The sequence below is a fragment of the Pan troglodytes genome, chromosome 8, assembly GCF_028858775.2.
Source record: "Pan troglodytes isolate AG18354 chromosome 8, NHGRI_mPanTro3-v2.0_pri, whole genome shotgun sequence".
Lineage (NCBI taxonomy): Eukaryota > Metazoa > Chordata > Mammalia > Primates > Hominidae > Pan > Pan troglodytes.
The window spans coordinates 62,392,494-62,408,146 of record NC_072406.2 but is presented as its reverse complement, the minus strand read 5'-3'; the positions used below and the strand labels follow the sequence as shown (position 1 = coordinate 62,408,146).

Sequence of the window (15,653 nt, the reverse complement as noted above, 5' to 3'; positions counted from 1 at the left end):
AAATCCCTTTTTGGCACTGGGTATGGTGGCTCACGCTTGTAATCCAACACTTTGGGAGGCTGAGGCAGGGTTATCGCTAGAGTCCAGGAGTTGCAGACCAGTCTGGGCAACATAGCAAGACCTCCATCTCTACTAAAATTAAATAAATAAACAAATCAGACAGGTGTGGTGGACGCCTATAGTCCCAGCTACTCAGGACGCTGAGGTGAGAGGATCACCTGAATCCCAGAGGATTCAGTGAGCCAAGATCGAGCCACTTGCACTCCAGCCTGGGCGACAGGGCAAAACCCTGTCTCCTTTTAAAAGTCCTCTTTGGTTGTCAATCTACAGAGATCACAGACCAAGGGTTAGCTAATCAACCACCACTCTTATTCAAAAATCCTATTCATTTGGGACTCGAACAGTTCTGAGCTTTTTGGGCCCCCGATTTGAAGAATCCCATTAAAGGATATCCACATACTGGCTTGTTTCCCACCCCATTTAGTCCAGGTCCCAACAGGAATCGCCTCCCTAGTGCCCGAGCAATCCCTCAGTGTGGCGGAAACGGATCTCCCCTCCGGATGGAGCTGAGCCAGAAACCCAATGAAGGGAACGTCGCGTCTGGGCCACGGTCAGGGTCTGCCCCTCTCCCTGGTGGCCGGGGACTGCCAGGGTGGCATTCTCGGGGGCTAAACGGGGCGTGTGTTCCTAAGAGGGCAGGCAACGGGACGGGCCAGGTGCAGGGGCAGTCGCGGCCTGGCCCTCCTGCGCGCAGGACAAGTGTCACCCGTGCCGCTCTCGCGTCCCCGGGGCCCGCCTCTCACGCCCGCGTCGGCCGCCAACGACCAGCTCTGGCTGCTCCTGCGGATCTCCTCCACCGACCACGGCCGCTCCCACACGGGCTCCGACGCCGGCGCCAGCTCCTGGTCGGGGGTCGTCCGGTTCATCTGCAGCGAAAAAAACGAGAAGAGAGGCTGAGCCTGAGGGCGGCAGGGACGGAGGCCCCAGCCCAGGCCGGCCTCTCTCCTGCCCGGCGCCCTCACCATCCCAGCCGCCTGGCTCGGTGGACTCCGAGGCTGCCAGCACACGCCGAGGACTGCAGAGCCCCGGAAGCCTAGCCCCAGCCAAGCTGCCCGGGGCGTGACCGGCCTCACGTGACCTGATGTCACGTGACAGGACCCGCACGTGATCCGACCTGCGATGCTGAGGGGAGGAAGCTGCGGAAGTGAACTGGGAGTGGAGTTTGGGGTTCTACGCTAGGTTGGGGCGGAGGAAGCTGGAGGAGAGGGGCTGACGCCAGGAACGCTGCTGAGGCGGGTTGGCCGGGTGGCGCTGCGGCCCAAAGCCCGAGGCAGCGGCGCGGGATCGGCCACAGCACCGGCCGCCATTTCGGCGGGTCTGGAGAGGGGACCTCAAGCAGCCAGTGGAGCAACCAGCCTGGGAGCTTTCGACGTAGGCGCTGTGGGCGAAGGAAAAGGCCTGGCCTGCTGCCTCTTCTCTTGCAGCAAAATCCGCTGCTGTGAAGGAGCTGGTAGGCGGACGCTCTGTAGATAGAGAATCCCTGATCTGCCTGGGCATCATCTTGCTCTTTATGACCTGCTTGGCTGCCACTGTGTAGGGCCTGCTTAAAGTCCTTTGCACTCTCAGCATTGCCCTCAAGTTCAAGGACAAGCTTCTCATTATGGCAGGCATAAAACTCTTTATAATTCGTCCACCACTCTCCCAGCTCAGGGCTCCAGCTGTTGTCTCACACTTCCTTGAAATTCCCTCTGCTGAGTCGCCCTTGTGCCTGACCAACTTACTTACTAAAATAAAAATCCCAATTTCTTTCCAGTCATGTGTGCCCAAGGGCGAGTTATTTAACTTTTCTGAGCTTTCCTCAGTAAAACGAAGCTACATATCTTGCAAGGATGTGATATTAAAGTTATGATATTGTAAAACAGCTGCCACGGTGCTTGGCCTAGGGTGAGCCTTCAACCTAGAACATACCACTGTCTCCATGCACTTTGCTCACACACCCAATCCCAGACTTTTCTTTTGTAGTCACCTCAGTTATCACCTCATTAAATAACAACCTGGTTATCCCAAGTACAGCTTAAGTGACTTAAGTTATTTTCGATGGCTAGCGGAAGGGTCTCTGCTACATTGGAGAGCTGGGGTGGTCTGGAGTTCCACGGTGTGGTGAGCCAGAGGCCACCTCTCCTGCGGCCTCTTAGTGTCTCGCTGGCGGGGTTCGGCCCGAGCTAGATAGACACAGCCCTTGGCGGATTTAAACAATCTAAACATTAAACAATACAGCTGCCTCAAATCTTTGGGAATTTCAGAATGACTGACACAGCCAAAGCTGTTCCAAATTTTGAAGAGATGTTTGCTAGTAGATTCACAGAAGATGACAAGGAGTATCAGGAATACTTGAAACGCCCTCCCGAGTCCTCTCCAATTGTTGAGGAATGGAATAGCAGAGCTGGTGGGAACCAAAGAAACAGAGACAATCGGTTGCAAGATAGCAGACAGTTCAGAGGCAGGGACGGCAGATGGGGGTGGCCAAGTGACAATCGATCCAATCAGTGGCGTGGACAATCCTGCGGTAACAATTACCCGCAACACAGACAAGAACCTTACTATCCCGACCAATATGGACATTAAGGTTACAACCAGCCGCCCCCTTACGATAGAAATGTTGGCAGCTTTTAGTAAAAGCATTTACTCTGTTACCACGACAAAAGTTTGGGTGTCTTCTGTCGGTCATAGTTGGTTTTTTTTGTTGTCGTTTGTTTGTTTGTTTGTTTGTTTTTGAGACGGAGTCTCTCTCTGTCGCCCAGGCTGGAGTGCAGTGGCGCGATCTCGGCTCACTGCAAGCTCCACCTCCCGGGTTCATGCCATTCTCCTGCCTCAGCCTCCCGAGTAGCTGTGACTACAGGAGCCCGCCACCACGCCTGGCTAATTTTTTGTATTTTTAATAGAGACAGGGTTTCACCGTGTTAGCCAGGATGGTCTCGATCTCCTGACCTCGTGATCCGCCCACCTCAGCCTCCCAAAGTGCTGGGATTACAGGCGTGAGCCACTGCGCCCGGCTCGGTCATAGTTTTACATCTGATTTTACAGAATGGATTATTGATTTTTTGGAAGTTGAGACTTTAAAAAAAAATACATCTTACTTGCGAGATGCGATGGTTGCTGGGAATACCTGAAATTGTGGATTATATTGCTTGACTTCTACCTCAGAGTCTTCGTTTCATGACTTAATAGTGCTTTGAGTTTGGTATATTTTTCTTATTTGACCTCCAGGAATTCTTCGTTTTACACAGATATAAAAATTTTAAAATAGAAAATGCTTGCTTTTACTTTGTAAGGTAAGAGAGTATCCATATGCTTAGATGTGCTCGTTTCTAAAATTCTAGAGGTTAATACAATCAGCTCAGGAATGCACAGCTATGCTTCTTGTGATAGATTGTACATAACATCAGCAGTTGAAAGGTAAAACAATTGCTTTTTTTTTTTTTTGCTTTTGTTACGTGACTATGGTACTTTGTGATTCCTTACTCTATAATGAGTCGCTCCACATTTATTTGGGTCTCTTTTTAGAGGGAAATCAGTAATAAAGCTGTAAAATAAGGAAGGAAAAAAGTTGTTTTTGATGTATTTATCCTAAGGTATTACATTGTATTGTAATCATTTAAATATCAGTCTCTCCTTTAATAATAGCTAACATTTATCAAGTGTTCAGTATTTATACATTGTTCATTTAATTCACACAATGACTATGAGGGAGGGAATATTATTTCCAAATTATAGTTGAGGAAACTGAGGTACAGAAAGGAGAAGTAACTTACTTATGATTAGGTAACCAGGAAAGAGGCAGACCCGAGAACACACACTGTGAGCCAATATGTTACAGTAACCTATAACAGTGTTAACACTAAGGCTGGGCTGGCGTGGTGGCTCACACCTGTAATCCCAGCACTGTGGGAGACCAAGGCGGTTCGAGACCAGCCTGGGAAACATGGTGAAACCCCATATCTACAAAAAAAAAAAAATTAGCTGGACATGGCAGCATAGATCTGTAGTTTGAGCTACTCAGGAGAATGAGGTGGAATGATCGCTTGAGCCCCTGAGACCAAGGTTGCAGTCAGCCGAGATTGCACCACTCCACTCCAGCCTGGAAGCAGACTAAGACTGCTGTCTGCAAAAACAGTCTTAGAGTCTTAAGGGGACTTCATTTTTAAGTCACCATCTACCAACCTCTTCCACTTCCCCCACATTCATTAAAACACACACATGCATGCATGCGCGCACGCACACACACACACATACACACTTCAGAACTTGGAACTTGGTTGGTAAAATTGAGGCGACCCAATTACCAAACTTGCATTTTATCTAACACCATCATGGGTAACTTCAGTGGCCACGTACTTAACACCCTTAATCTACGTCCCACACCCTGGAATTTATCACTGAAACATTGTGACTCCAAAATCTCAACTTCTCCTGAATAGAATAGCCTATTTATTTATTTGTTTGTTTGTTTGGAGACAGAGTCTTACTCTGACACCCAGGCTAGAGTGCAGTGGCATGATCTTGGCTCACTGCAACCTCCACCTCCTGGGTTCAAGTGACTCTCGTGCTTCAGCTTCCCAAGTAGCTAGGATTACAGGCGTGTGCCACCATGCCCAGCTAATTTTTGTATTTTTAGTGGAGACAAGGTTTTGCCATATTGGCCAGGCTGGTCTTAAAACTCCGGACTTCAGGTGATCCACCTGCCTCACCCTCCCAAAGTTCTCCGATTACAGGCGTGAGCCACAATGCCTGGCCACAAACTGGTTTTCAAAACAGTACAGTATAGTGAGTAAAAGAACTAGCTTATGCAACAGGTTGGTTTTGTGTGCTGCAGCTAACCCCAAAGTTGTAAGGATTAAATTAGATAATAAAGTGCTTTTAGGAACATGCCTGGCACAGTTCATTGATTCAAACATTGAACAAAATTTTTTTTAGTTATACATACTACTGTGTACCTTTGGAAAAATTAGAACTTAACAGATGAGGCTAAGTTTGAGCCTTCCAGTACTTTCCTTCTCTGCATACTCTTCAGAGGAAACTAGGATCATGCTCTGGGAGCATGTCTTTCCACGTCTTTTTCTTTGCTTTTATAAATATATCTGTTTCCATAGAAATGCTTGTATGTAGAGGGGGCACGGTATCATGCTGGATTTGTTATTGGAACTTTTTTGCTTGACCTACCTTGGATGGCTCTCTAATTGTTACAGCTTTTACCTTTTAACTATTACTCAGTATTCTTACTAAGGTAAGACTATACTGATTTTGTTTATATTTCTCTAGTAATAGGCCAGGCGTGGTGGCTCATGCCTATAATCCCAGCACTTTGGGAGGCCAAGGCAGGTTGATCACCTGAGGTAAAGAGTTTGAGAACAGCCTGGCCAACATGGTGAAATCCAATCTCTACCAAATATAAAAATTAGCCAGGCATGATGGCAGGTGCCTGTAATCCCAGCTACTCGGGAGGCTGAGGCAGGAGAATCGCTAGAACCCAGAAGGCGGAGGTTACAGTGAGGCGAGATCACCCCATTGCACTGCAGCCTGGGCAACAAGAACAAAATTCCTCAAAAATAAAAAAAGTAAATAAATAAATAAAAATATTTCTCTAGTAACAGACAATTTTTATATTTTAATATTTTGCTTTTTATATTCTTGTGGTTACATTCTTATTAAAGAATGCGTTTTTATTTAGATTCAAAGTAAATCTTGTGTATTATTTGTTCCAGCACATCTTTTGCTTTATAACTTACTGCATCGTGATTATGATTATTACTTTAAACAGCTGTTACGATTTTGAAGGAGGAGCCTAAAGGCTAAGTGGCAGTATCTCTTCTTTAGCTTAATAACTAGTAGTTCTAATTTGGTATTTTATACTCTTAGCACACCACACAAATGAGTGATGAGGAAGAGGATGATGATGGCTGTGACCTTTTTGCTGACTCTGAGAAGGAGGAGGAAGATATTGAGGACATTGAAGAAAATACTAGACCTGTAAGGAAGGCTGTAGTTGCTATCACTTGCCAGGGTTTTAGAACCAATGACTTGTTTTATTTTTTATTGTGACTTACTTTGAACATCTCTCATTTTGGCATATTTGTCATTTCATTTACACTTTGGAAAATAATGGCAAGCATCTCAAATTGCCTCACAAGTACCACTTGCTTGTCCAGATGTTATGATTTTATGAGTCAGATCATTCAGAATATGTCTGGTTCCAGAGTCTGAAGACCGTAGTGCTCCTGTCTCTCTGCCCATGACCTTTTTCTTATTTTCTTATTCAGATTTTTAAGTATTAAAGTCAAGTATTAAAAAAAATAAGGAAATAAAGAGCATCTCCCTTTGAAGGAACATTTTATGAGTCCTATTCCTTGGGTGAGCTGTATAGGGTACATATGTTTAAATTCATTTAATTAAACTCAGTTTTCTCCTCAGTTCAATTTCTTTGCTCTTGTATACATAATGTTGTTAGGTGTCCAAAGTGAAGTGTACTAGTTTGTTACAAAAAAGAGATTCTTTTGATTTCTCCTGCTTTAGAAAAGCAGACCTACTTCGTTTGCAGTGAGCTGGCTGCCCGCATCAAGGGGGATGCTGTGGGCTGAGTGGACGAGGAGCCGACAAGTGAGCCCCAGCCTCGTTGACGGGGAGTAGGGGAGGGGTAGTGCAGAGCCCTCTGCTGGCTTCACCAAAGGTGGATTTCCCTTTTTATTAGTAATTACTACAGCAGAAGAGGCTTAAATTGTAGCGCTTATTCCTTTTTTGGTTAACAGGCTCCTTTAGATAACTGAACACTGTGGACTCACAAGAAAAACGTACATGTACACATGTAGATAACCCTTTACATATAATTTCAGGGGATTAATGGAAACTCCAGAGAACCATGGGCAACAGCTTAAGAATTCCTGGCTGAATATTTACTCCTATATTTTGAACAAATAAGAATGTGCTATATAGCATATTCTAGTTATAACAAGGTAGAAAGATAACATAATAATTCTTTCAACAAATACAATCCTGTTATGCACATGAGCCTGGGATGAAAGCAGAAGCCTTCTGCCTTACAAAGAGACTCTTGAGTGCCCACTGTGGGCAGGGCAGGGGGTTCAGTGCAGCTGAGATGAAAGGCAGACGTCTTGCTCTTAGCTGTGAGTTATGAGGATGACAGACGTGGAAAGAACCAGGATGTGTATACTGAGGGAGGACTTAGTACTATTAAAACCGTGAACTGTTCTTCAAGCCTTACCCTCAGGAGAAGCAAAACCTCAGAAGACACTCAAAGAGAAGAAGGAAAGGAGAACTCCTTCAGACGGTGGGCCTTTTCCCTCAATTCTGTTATTTTAGGAGCCTTTGACTCGGGGATGTTGCTTACATAATTCATGAAGTACTGCTTTACATGCTGTTTTCCTTCTGACAAATGGGTCTGTCTCCATTTACTTTTCTAAAGCCTCTGGGCTGGGCGCGGTGGCTCACGCCTGTAATCCCAGCGCTTTGGGAGGCCGAGGTGGGCGGATCATAAAGTCAGGAGTTTAAGACCAGCATGGCCAACACAGTGAAACCCCATTTCTACTAAAGATACAAAAAATTAGCTTGGCATGGTGGCGGGTGCCTGTAGTACCAGCTACTTGGGAGACTGAGGCAGGAGAATCGCTTGAACCTGGGAGGCAGAGGTTGCAGTGAGCCTTGATCGTGCCACTGCATTCCAGCACGGGTGACAGTGCAAGACTCCGTCTCAAAAACAAACAAACAAAAGCCTTGGAAGGCATGTTTTGGGGTGCTGGGAGGATATGTGGGTGTGGAGTAAAAATTCCTATAGAGATTTGATTTATTAGATTTTACAGCAATCATTTCTTGTCTTTCTAGAATTCTTTAGAAATATAGAAACTTAGGGATCTGTAGCATTTGTTTTCAATAAAGGATACACCAGGCCTTTTCCTATTAAACAGCCATGTCCATTACATTCCACTTGTCCCTGTGTCAGTCTGCAGATCCCTTTGTTTATTCTGCCCTTCCTTCCCCCAGATTCGTGGGGGAATGGGTCTTGAATGTGGCACCTGACCTGAATGCTTGCTTCAGAGTAAATCTAGATCCAGGGTGCTGGCCTAGAGAATGAATGCTGTCTGCCGCAGACATGGACAGACTTGAGAGTGGAGGCCCAGAGAGTCTTTTGAGGGTGTCAGTGGACTGTGCCAGGGGGTTAGTGTGAAATTCATCAGACTGCCTCACACTTTGATAAAGAGGGTCAGATAAACTCCATGCCAGTTTGGAGACATTGCAGATGCCAACCCAGGAATTTGAGTTCTGGACCCATCTTTAATACTCCCTGCAAAACATTGCTTTCTGTTTGCTAGATGAAGAGGATAACTTATTCGCACCCCCCAAGCTGACCGACGAGGACTTCTCGCCATTTGGCTCTGGAGGCGGCCTGTTCAGTGGGGGCAAGGGGCTCTTTGATGATGAGGACGAGGAGGTGAGTCCATGTCACCCAGCAACACTCCCTGCAGCTAGCTGTGTCAGGGGTCCACAGGGAAGAAATAGGCTTTGTTTGTTTAGTGGGGAAAAAACAGTTTCTCAGTTGGAAGTTGCTTCTATTTTCATATTTTGGGAAATTTTAAACTAAGAATCACAGAGTGAGAAATGCCGTATCCTTCTGTGCTTTGTTAGGTGAGGAGAAGATGTGCACGTGTTAATGTGAGTAATTTACTAGGTGATTGTTTCTTGCCTTATCTGTTGTCTTCCACGTTTGTTTTTAATTCCTGGACAGGCCTAAATTATTTTAGGGTCTGATTTTGCCATAGTTATCACTTTGCAACTGATTTTCTGGCAGAGTAGTAAATATGTAGCTTCAAATCTTGTAGGTTATTTTTCCTTAGAAATCCTCAAATGCAGCTATGCTTTCTCCTGGTTTTTTGAATTCTTTGTCATATACCTTATTTCAACCAGAGTGACCTCTTCACGGAAGCCCCCCAGGATCGGCAAGCTGGAGCCTCTGTTAAGGAGGGTGAGCTGGGGCTGGGCAGCTGCGTCTCGGTGTGCAGAGTTCCAAAACTGTCTTTCTCACTAGGGGATGGAACCCTGAGGTTGTTCCCAAGCCTTGTTTCTGTGTTAAGCAGGAAGCTATTGTTTTTACTGTGGTCCAGTTGAAAGTAATTCATCTTCACTAATTCATGTCTTGGAAAACACAGTACCATCTGTAAACCCATACCACAGTCTTGCCTCTTTGTTAGGAGAGAACTCATAAAAAGTCAAACAAGAAAAGTACCCTAGAGCAATGTTGAGGATGGTTTTCATTGAATGAAGTTTAATTTAAAGAAACATTTTTAACATTCTGTATATAAGTTGGAGACCAGTAATTCCCCAACCCAGTGTGCATTAAAATCATCTGTGCAGGTTTTGTTTTTGTTTTTGTTTTTATATTTTTAGTAGAGACGGCGTTTCACCGTGTTGGACGGTTGGACAGGCTGGTCTTAAACTCCTATCCTCAGGTGATCACCTGCCTAGGCCTGGCAAAATGCTAGGAATACAGGCATGAGCCACCGCACCTGTCCCATTGGTGCAGTTTTTAAAAAACACGAATATAAATATGTTTTTTAACCTACAAATGTTACTCCATAGGTTTGTGGTAGTTCTTGGGACTTGGGAATTAGTGATTCTAAGTGCCGAGTCTCCCGGGCACAGGCATCAGAGCTGGGCCTTGGAGGCCGCTCCTTGTGCGTGCTGTGCAGGCTGCTAGCCTGGCTCTCCTCTGCTTTCTGCTGTCCACGTTTTGGCATCAGTGACTTGCTTGGTTTCCCCCTTTGCTCTTATGTCTTTATTTTTTTACTGATGACTCACACGTTTTTGCAGTTCTTTTTCACTCGTTCATTCTTATCCAACTGGAATGGGTAAAGGCGGAACTGTTTAGGGGAGCCCTGGTCATGCTGTCCCTGCCTCTGCTGTGCTCACCTCCTCCCTTGGTGTCCCCCAGCTGACCCACTGCTGTGGCTTGATGACAGTCAGCATGCTCTTCCATTGGAGTCACAGCTCAGATTGTATCAATCCCCAAAAAAGTCCTGACGTCGGTAGAGAAGAAAATACTAAAGCATTTTAAAATGGCTTGTTCTGGAAAAAGTAGTTTCAAAAGGTCTGGTACTAGCTGTGTGTTACATTGCACATATTTCAGGAACAAAATAGCAAGGAAAGTTATTTCCCTTGTAAAAATGGTTGCCCCTTGCTTTCTCATTCTAGAGTCTTCATCATCCAAACCTGGAAAGAAAATCCTAGCAGGAGCTCTTTCTGTATTTTTAGGTAACATAACTTTGGTTTGTTTTCTAAAAACTACACAAATACTGTTTTTTCCATTTCAAAATTATCATCTTCTAAAGCCTGGCTGGAGATGAGGAAGTACCTGGGAGCTTCAAAGGGCTTTGAGCAGCTTATAGAAAGAGCTCATTTACTGATATTAGCTCTTATTCTCCTAGAGCTCAGTGGCCTTGGACTTTTTTGTGTTTGAGTGACCTGGTGATTCTCCGTTGTGAGATGTTCTGTAGCAGTAATGGATGGAGGCTATTGGGCCCTCTTAATGCATTTTGTGGATTAACTGAAATGAAAAGTTTTTGGTGGGTGATAATTTTTTTCTGTAAATTCAACAGGCCCACACTGGCTCACAGCTGTGGCTGTCTTGTCCCTTCACTCACAGGAGACATGGATATGCTGCCTCCGTTCCATCACTGAAGGAGCCACAGAAGCCTGAGCAGCCCACTCCAAGGAAAAGCCCCTACGTTCCCCTCCCACTGGCCTCTTTGATGATGATGATGGTGATGATGATGACAACTTTTTCTCGACACCCCACAGCAAGCCTTCTAAAACAGGTATGTGTTCCTGCCTCTGTGTCTAGGACTTCAGCCAGAAAAAGAATGTTGCCTAAATGGAAGATAAGCTCACCTAGTTCTGTATCTCTTATAGTACCAGAATCCCTTCTCCAGCATTCCTGTCATTGAGCTGTTGTATCTGTACTTACATAGGTGTGGTGCCTGGGAGATCTGTTTTATGACCCAATCTTTTCTGCTCTGTAAGCTAATTACTATGATTATTTTCCTTATAGAGGGCTCAAGTCTTTATCCCTATAATTTTTGCTTAATTCGCAGTTCTGACCTTTGGAATTATAAAGTTTTAATCATCCTTTCTTCCAGCCGACCTTAGTCAATTACATGAGCAGCATTTTGTGTGCTGGCCATTTAGTTCCCAGCTTCTCTTCTCTCTGCCAAAAAGCTCAGGTGGCCTTGGTCTTTCTTCACATGATGGGGTTTTCATCCGCTTGGCCACTCCTTTCTTTTTGGCATTCTCCTTTCTTTTTCCTCTTAAATGTAAGTCCTGTGTTCCTGAAGTCATTCCTGTAAATCATTTGTTTTTAAATGCACAGATGAATCTCCCAGAGGCTTTTGTCAAAATGAAGATTCTGATTCAGTAGGTCCAGGGTGGAGCCTGAGAATTTACATTTCCAGCAAGCTTCATGGTCTGTAGATCACACTTGGAATAGCAAGACTTAGATCCATTGACTGCTCTTCCAGAAAAGAAAGGTAGATCCCTAGATCCCTAAGTTGCACATGATTTTCAGCAACTTGAAAAAATAAAAAATGATGATATAGGAATAGATGGAATCAGAATGCATTTAGAAGCAGACTGTCTGGACTTACTGCGCTTTTCCAGTGTTAGGTGTAGAAACAAGGATGGAAGCCGAAGTGCGAGGGAAAACAATAGCCTAGTTAATCTAGAAAGAGTGCAAACGGATGCAGAATGCGTGCAGGTCTCGGTGAAGATGACAGTGAATGAAGGTAGTAGTGCTTTTCATAGCTCCACAGGGCTCTCACTTAGTGGATATCTTTGAGAACTGATTTAGAATCACTAGTAAATTGATGCTGCTTTCTTTGACAACTCCTAGTCTCTTCGGACATTCATGAGTCAGTGACCTCATTTCAGCAACACATGCCCCATTCGGTACAGCAGTGCTTACTGTGGTGAAAATATTCATCAGTAGAGTAAGCTATGGCCGTTCTATTCAGTGGAATATTGTGCGACTGTTAAAACGAATGGGGTCTATGCTTGTTGACTTGGGAAGGTTTTATAGGTACATTAAGTGGAAAATACAAATGGTAAGACACATTGTTCAAATTACCTACTTATTTATAGCCTTATTTGTAAATAACTAGTGTTAATTCACTAGTACATCCTTTGGGGGAATTGGAAGCATGTATGCTGAACTGTTTCCAATGTCCATGTTGTTCAAGTAGGTAGGTGGAATTATGAGGGAATTTCATTATTTGCTTTTATCTGCTTTTGTACAGTTTGATTTTTTTTTTTTTTTTTGAGATGGAGTCTTACTCTGTCACCCAGGGTGGAGTGCAGTGGCGGATCTCGGCTCACTGCAACCTCCGTCTCCTGGGTTCAACCAATTCTCCTACCTCAGCCTCCCGAGTAGCTGGGCTTACAGGCGCCTGCCACCACACCCAGCTAATTTTTGCATTTTTAGTAGAGATGGGGTTTCACCACGTTGGCCAGTGTGGTCTCAAACTCCTGACCTCACGTGATCCACCTGCCTTGGCCTCCCAAAGTGCTGGGATTATAGGCGTGAGCCACTGTGCCCAGCCCAGTTTGATTTTTTTAAAGCAGGAGCCCAGCCTTCATTTCTCAGATTCCTTAGATGAATGACTTGGTGTTCCTCTTAAGTGATCTTTCTTCCTCTAGATCTCTCTTCACCTTTTAAGTTAGTCCAAGCTTCTCTAACCACAACAGGAGACTGCTGCTTGGATAAGCATGTCAGCTGCATGGTTAAACTATTTGTTCTGTCTTTCTTTTTTTTTTTTTTTTCTTCTCTCTTTCTTTCTTTTTTTTTTTTTTTTTTATTATACTTTAAGTTTTAGGGTACATGTGCACATTGTGCAGGTTAGTTACATATGTATACATGTGCCATGCTGGTGCGCTGCACCCACTAACTCGTCATCTAGCATTAGGTATATCTCCCAATGCTATCCCTCCCCCCTCCCCCCTCCCCACCACAGTCCCCAGAGTATGATATTCCCCTTCCTGTGTCCATGTGATCTCATTGTTCAATTCCCACCTATGAGTGAGAATATGCAGTGTTTGGTTTTTTGTTCTTGCGATAGTTTACTGAGAATGATGGTTTCCAATTTCATCCATGTCCCTACAAAGGATATGAACTCATCATTTTTTATGGCTGCATAGTATTCCATGGTGTATATGTGCCACATTTTCTTAATCCAGTCTATCATTGTTGGACATTTGGGTTGGTTCCAAGTCTTTGCTATTGTGAATAATGCCGCAATAAACATACGTGTGCATGTGTCTTTATAGCAGCATGATTTATAGTCATTTGGGTATAAACACCAAAAAGCAATGGCAACAAAAGCCAAAATTGACAAATGGGATCTAATTAAACTAAAGAGCTTCTGCACAGCAAAAGAAACTACCATCAGAGTGAATAGGCAACCTACAACATGGGAGAAAATTTTCGCAACCTACTCATCTGACAAAGGGCTAATATCCAGAATCTACAGTGAACTCAAACAAATTTACAAGAAAAAAACAAACAACCCCATCAAAAAGTGGGCGAAGGACATGAACAGGCACTTCTCAAAAGAAGACATTTATGCAGCCAAAAAACACATGAAAAAATGCTCATCATCACTGGCCATCAGAGAAATGCAAATCAAAACCACTATGAGATATCATCTCACACCAGTTAGAATGGCAATCATTCAAAAGTCAGGAAACAACAGGTGCTGGAGAGGATGTGGAGAAATAGGAACACTTTTACACTGTTGGTGGGACTGTAAACTAGTTCAACCATTGTGGAAGTCAGTGTGGCGATTCCTCAGGGATCTAGAACTAGAAATACCATTTGACCCAGCCATCCCATTACTGGGTATATACCCAAATGACTGTTCTGTCTTTCAACTGAGCTGTTAATACACTCTTTGAAAAATTTGAAGGGAAGAGTATAGTTCCACTTACTATTTCTTTATAAGTAACCAAGAAACAACGTAACTTTCATATTAATCTTTGGGAGGGAAGGATTTTTTATTCTATGAATTTTGTGGTAGGATTTTTTGTGGTAGGATTTCTGGCCTTATTGTAATTTTATGCCTTGGTATTTAAAGGCAAAGTCCAATACACTGCTGATATCTTTGGTGACGAAGAAGGAGATCTGTTCAAAGAAAAAGCCATAGCATTGCCAGAAGCCACTGTGAGTCAGACAGATGAAAATAAAGCAAGAGCAGAAAAAAAGGTGAGCAGGAGGGAAGACTTAATGCAGGAGCATTGATCTGCAGCATTTTAATAATTCATCCGGAACTCAGAGGGAAGTACTGTTCCCTTTCACGTTCATATTGAAGAACTTCAAACAGAAAGTGGAAAGAACATTGCAGTGAACACCCAAATAACTGCCACCCAGATTGATCAGTTCTTAGGGTTTTGGCAAACACTTTATGGATGTAAACCTTGTTACATATCTATTGTTTCCCTGAACTATTTGCATGTAAGTTGTTTGAACTGTTTGCTGCATGGAACTGTTTCCATGTAGTCATTGTGACATTCTACCCCTAAATATTTCATTAAGCCTCTCTTGAAAAGACTTCCATATAAGCACAATGCCATTATCAACAGCTGTGAGACTAACAGTAATTCTATAGTAGAATCTAATATCTAGTCTGTATTAGAATTGCTCCAGTTGCCCCAGAATGTCTTTGTAAAATCACCCCAACAAATAGAATACAGATTTAAAATTATCTCGCATATAGTTTATATGGTAATTTCCTCTCTTGTCCCCAAAATGCCATTTATAGCAGCGGTCCCCAACCTTTTTGGCATTGGGGACATTAGGAGAGTGCAACTTGCAACCTAGATCCCTCGCATATACAGTTCACAATAGGGTTTGCCCTCCTATGAGAATCTGATGCTGCCACTGATCTGACAGGAGGAGGAGCTCAGGCAGTAATGCTTGCTGCTCGCCTCACCTCCTGCTGTGCGGCCTGGCTCCTAACAGGCCATGGACTGGTCTGCAGCCCAGGGTTGGGGACCCCTGCTTTATAGTATTTTTGTGTATTTTGATTTTTTTGTTTGTTTTTTTGTTTTAAGAAACCCAGGATTCAGGCAGTGTGTCTGCATTGCATTTGGTTGTCCTGTCTCTTTGGTCTCCTTAATCTAGTGCAACACCTCCCACATCTTTTTTTTTCTTTTTTTTTTTAACGTCCAGCCACTTGTCTTGTAGAATGGTCATGTGAATTTGCTTGATTATTTTTCTATGAATTGATTCAGGGTGAGCAGTTTTGGCAAGAATACAAGCAGGCAGGGTTGTGCACTTCCAGTTGGATCACCTCCCAAGACACATCAGGTCCACTGTCTGCCTCATTCAGACACATTTGTCACTTGGTTGTTAGGGTGCCCACCACACTGCTTCATTGGAAAGGTACCCTGTTCTCTTTTGCCATTGCTAAGTTGATCTCTAAAGTGATAGTTGAACACAGTGTGAATACCTGTTCTCTCCCAGCCTTTTACTCACTGTTTTGAAAATCCACTGATGATCTTTTCCTGAATCAGTTAACCTGTTAGTGGTCATAAACCACTGC

The 15,653-nt window shown here is 44.0% G+C and overlaps 3 protein-coding genes and 1 long non-coding RNA gene across 27 annotated transcripts in view; 3 read left to right on the top strand and 1 right to left on the bottom strand.

Annotated features, from left to right (window-relative positions):
• The window catches only part of LOC107973302 (WASH complex subunit 2A), a 65,258-nt gene extending 64,083 nt beyond the window's left edge, over window positions 1-1,175 (bottom strand). For 21 of the 24 annotated variants that reach the window (XM_054659568.2, XM_054659584.2, XM_054659573.2 and 18 more), the window contains exons 1-2: window positions 1,023-1,142; window positions 804-926 (exon numbers count right to left, since the gene is read on the bottom strand). In XM_054659568.2, the coding sequence (XP_054515543.2) occupies window positions 804-926; window positions 1,023-1,025 (126 nt within the window). In that variant the 5' untranslated portion in view covers window positions 1,026-1,142. Of the gene's footprint in view, window positions 1-803; window positions 927-1,022 lie in introns of all 24 variants that reach the window. The other 3 variants (XM_054659590.2, XM_054659567.2, XM_054659574.2) reach the window with 3 other exon arrangements.
• Window positions 1,176-2,219: 1,044 nt separating this feature from the next.
• LOC129136106 (RNA guanine-N7 methyltransferase-activating subunit-like protein) lies at window positions 2,220-2,693 on the top strand. The gene has a single exon (XM_063781790.1). The coding sequence runs from the start codon at window positions 2,305-2,307 to the stop codon at window positions 2,623-2,625; it is 321 nt and encodes a 106-aa protein (XP_063637860.1). The 5' UTR covers window positions 2,220-2,304; the 3' UTR covers window positions 2,626-2,693.
• A 3,933-nt stretch (window positions 2,694-6,626) lies between these two features.
• Window positions 6,627-8,993, top strand: LOC134807167 (uncharacterized). The gene is made up of 4 exons (XR_010146887.1): window positions 6,627-6,654; window positions 7,271-7,342; window positions 8,382-8,500; window positions 8,974-8,993. It is a non-coding gene; the product is annotated as an uncharacterized LOC134807167 (long non-coding RNA).
• Window positions 8,994-10,708: 1,715 nt separating this feature from the next.
• Window positions 10,709-15,653, top strand: part of LOC107966570 (WASH complex subunit 2A-like) — a 39,439-nt gene continuing 34,494 nt past the window's right edge. Inside the window, exons 1-2 of the mRNA XM_063781786.1 lie at window positions 10,709-10,880; window positions 14,187-14,314. The gene's annotated coding sequence lies outside the window, so the exon portion shown is untranslated. The remainder of the gene's footprint in view (window positions 10,881-14,186; window positions 14,315-15,653) is intronic.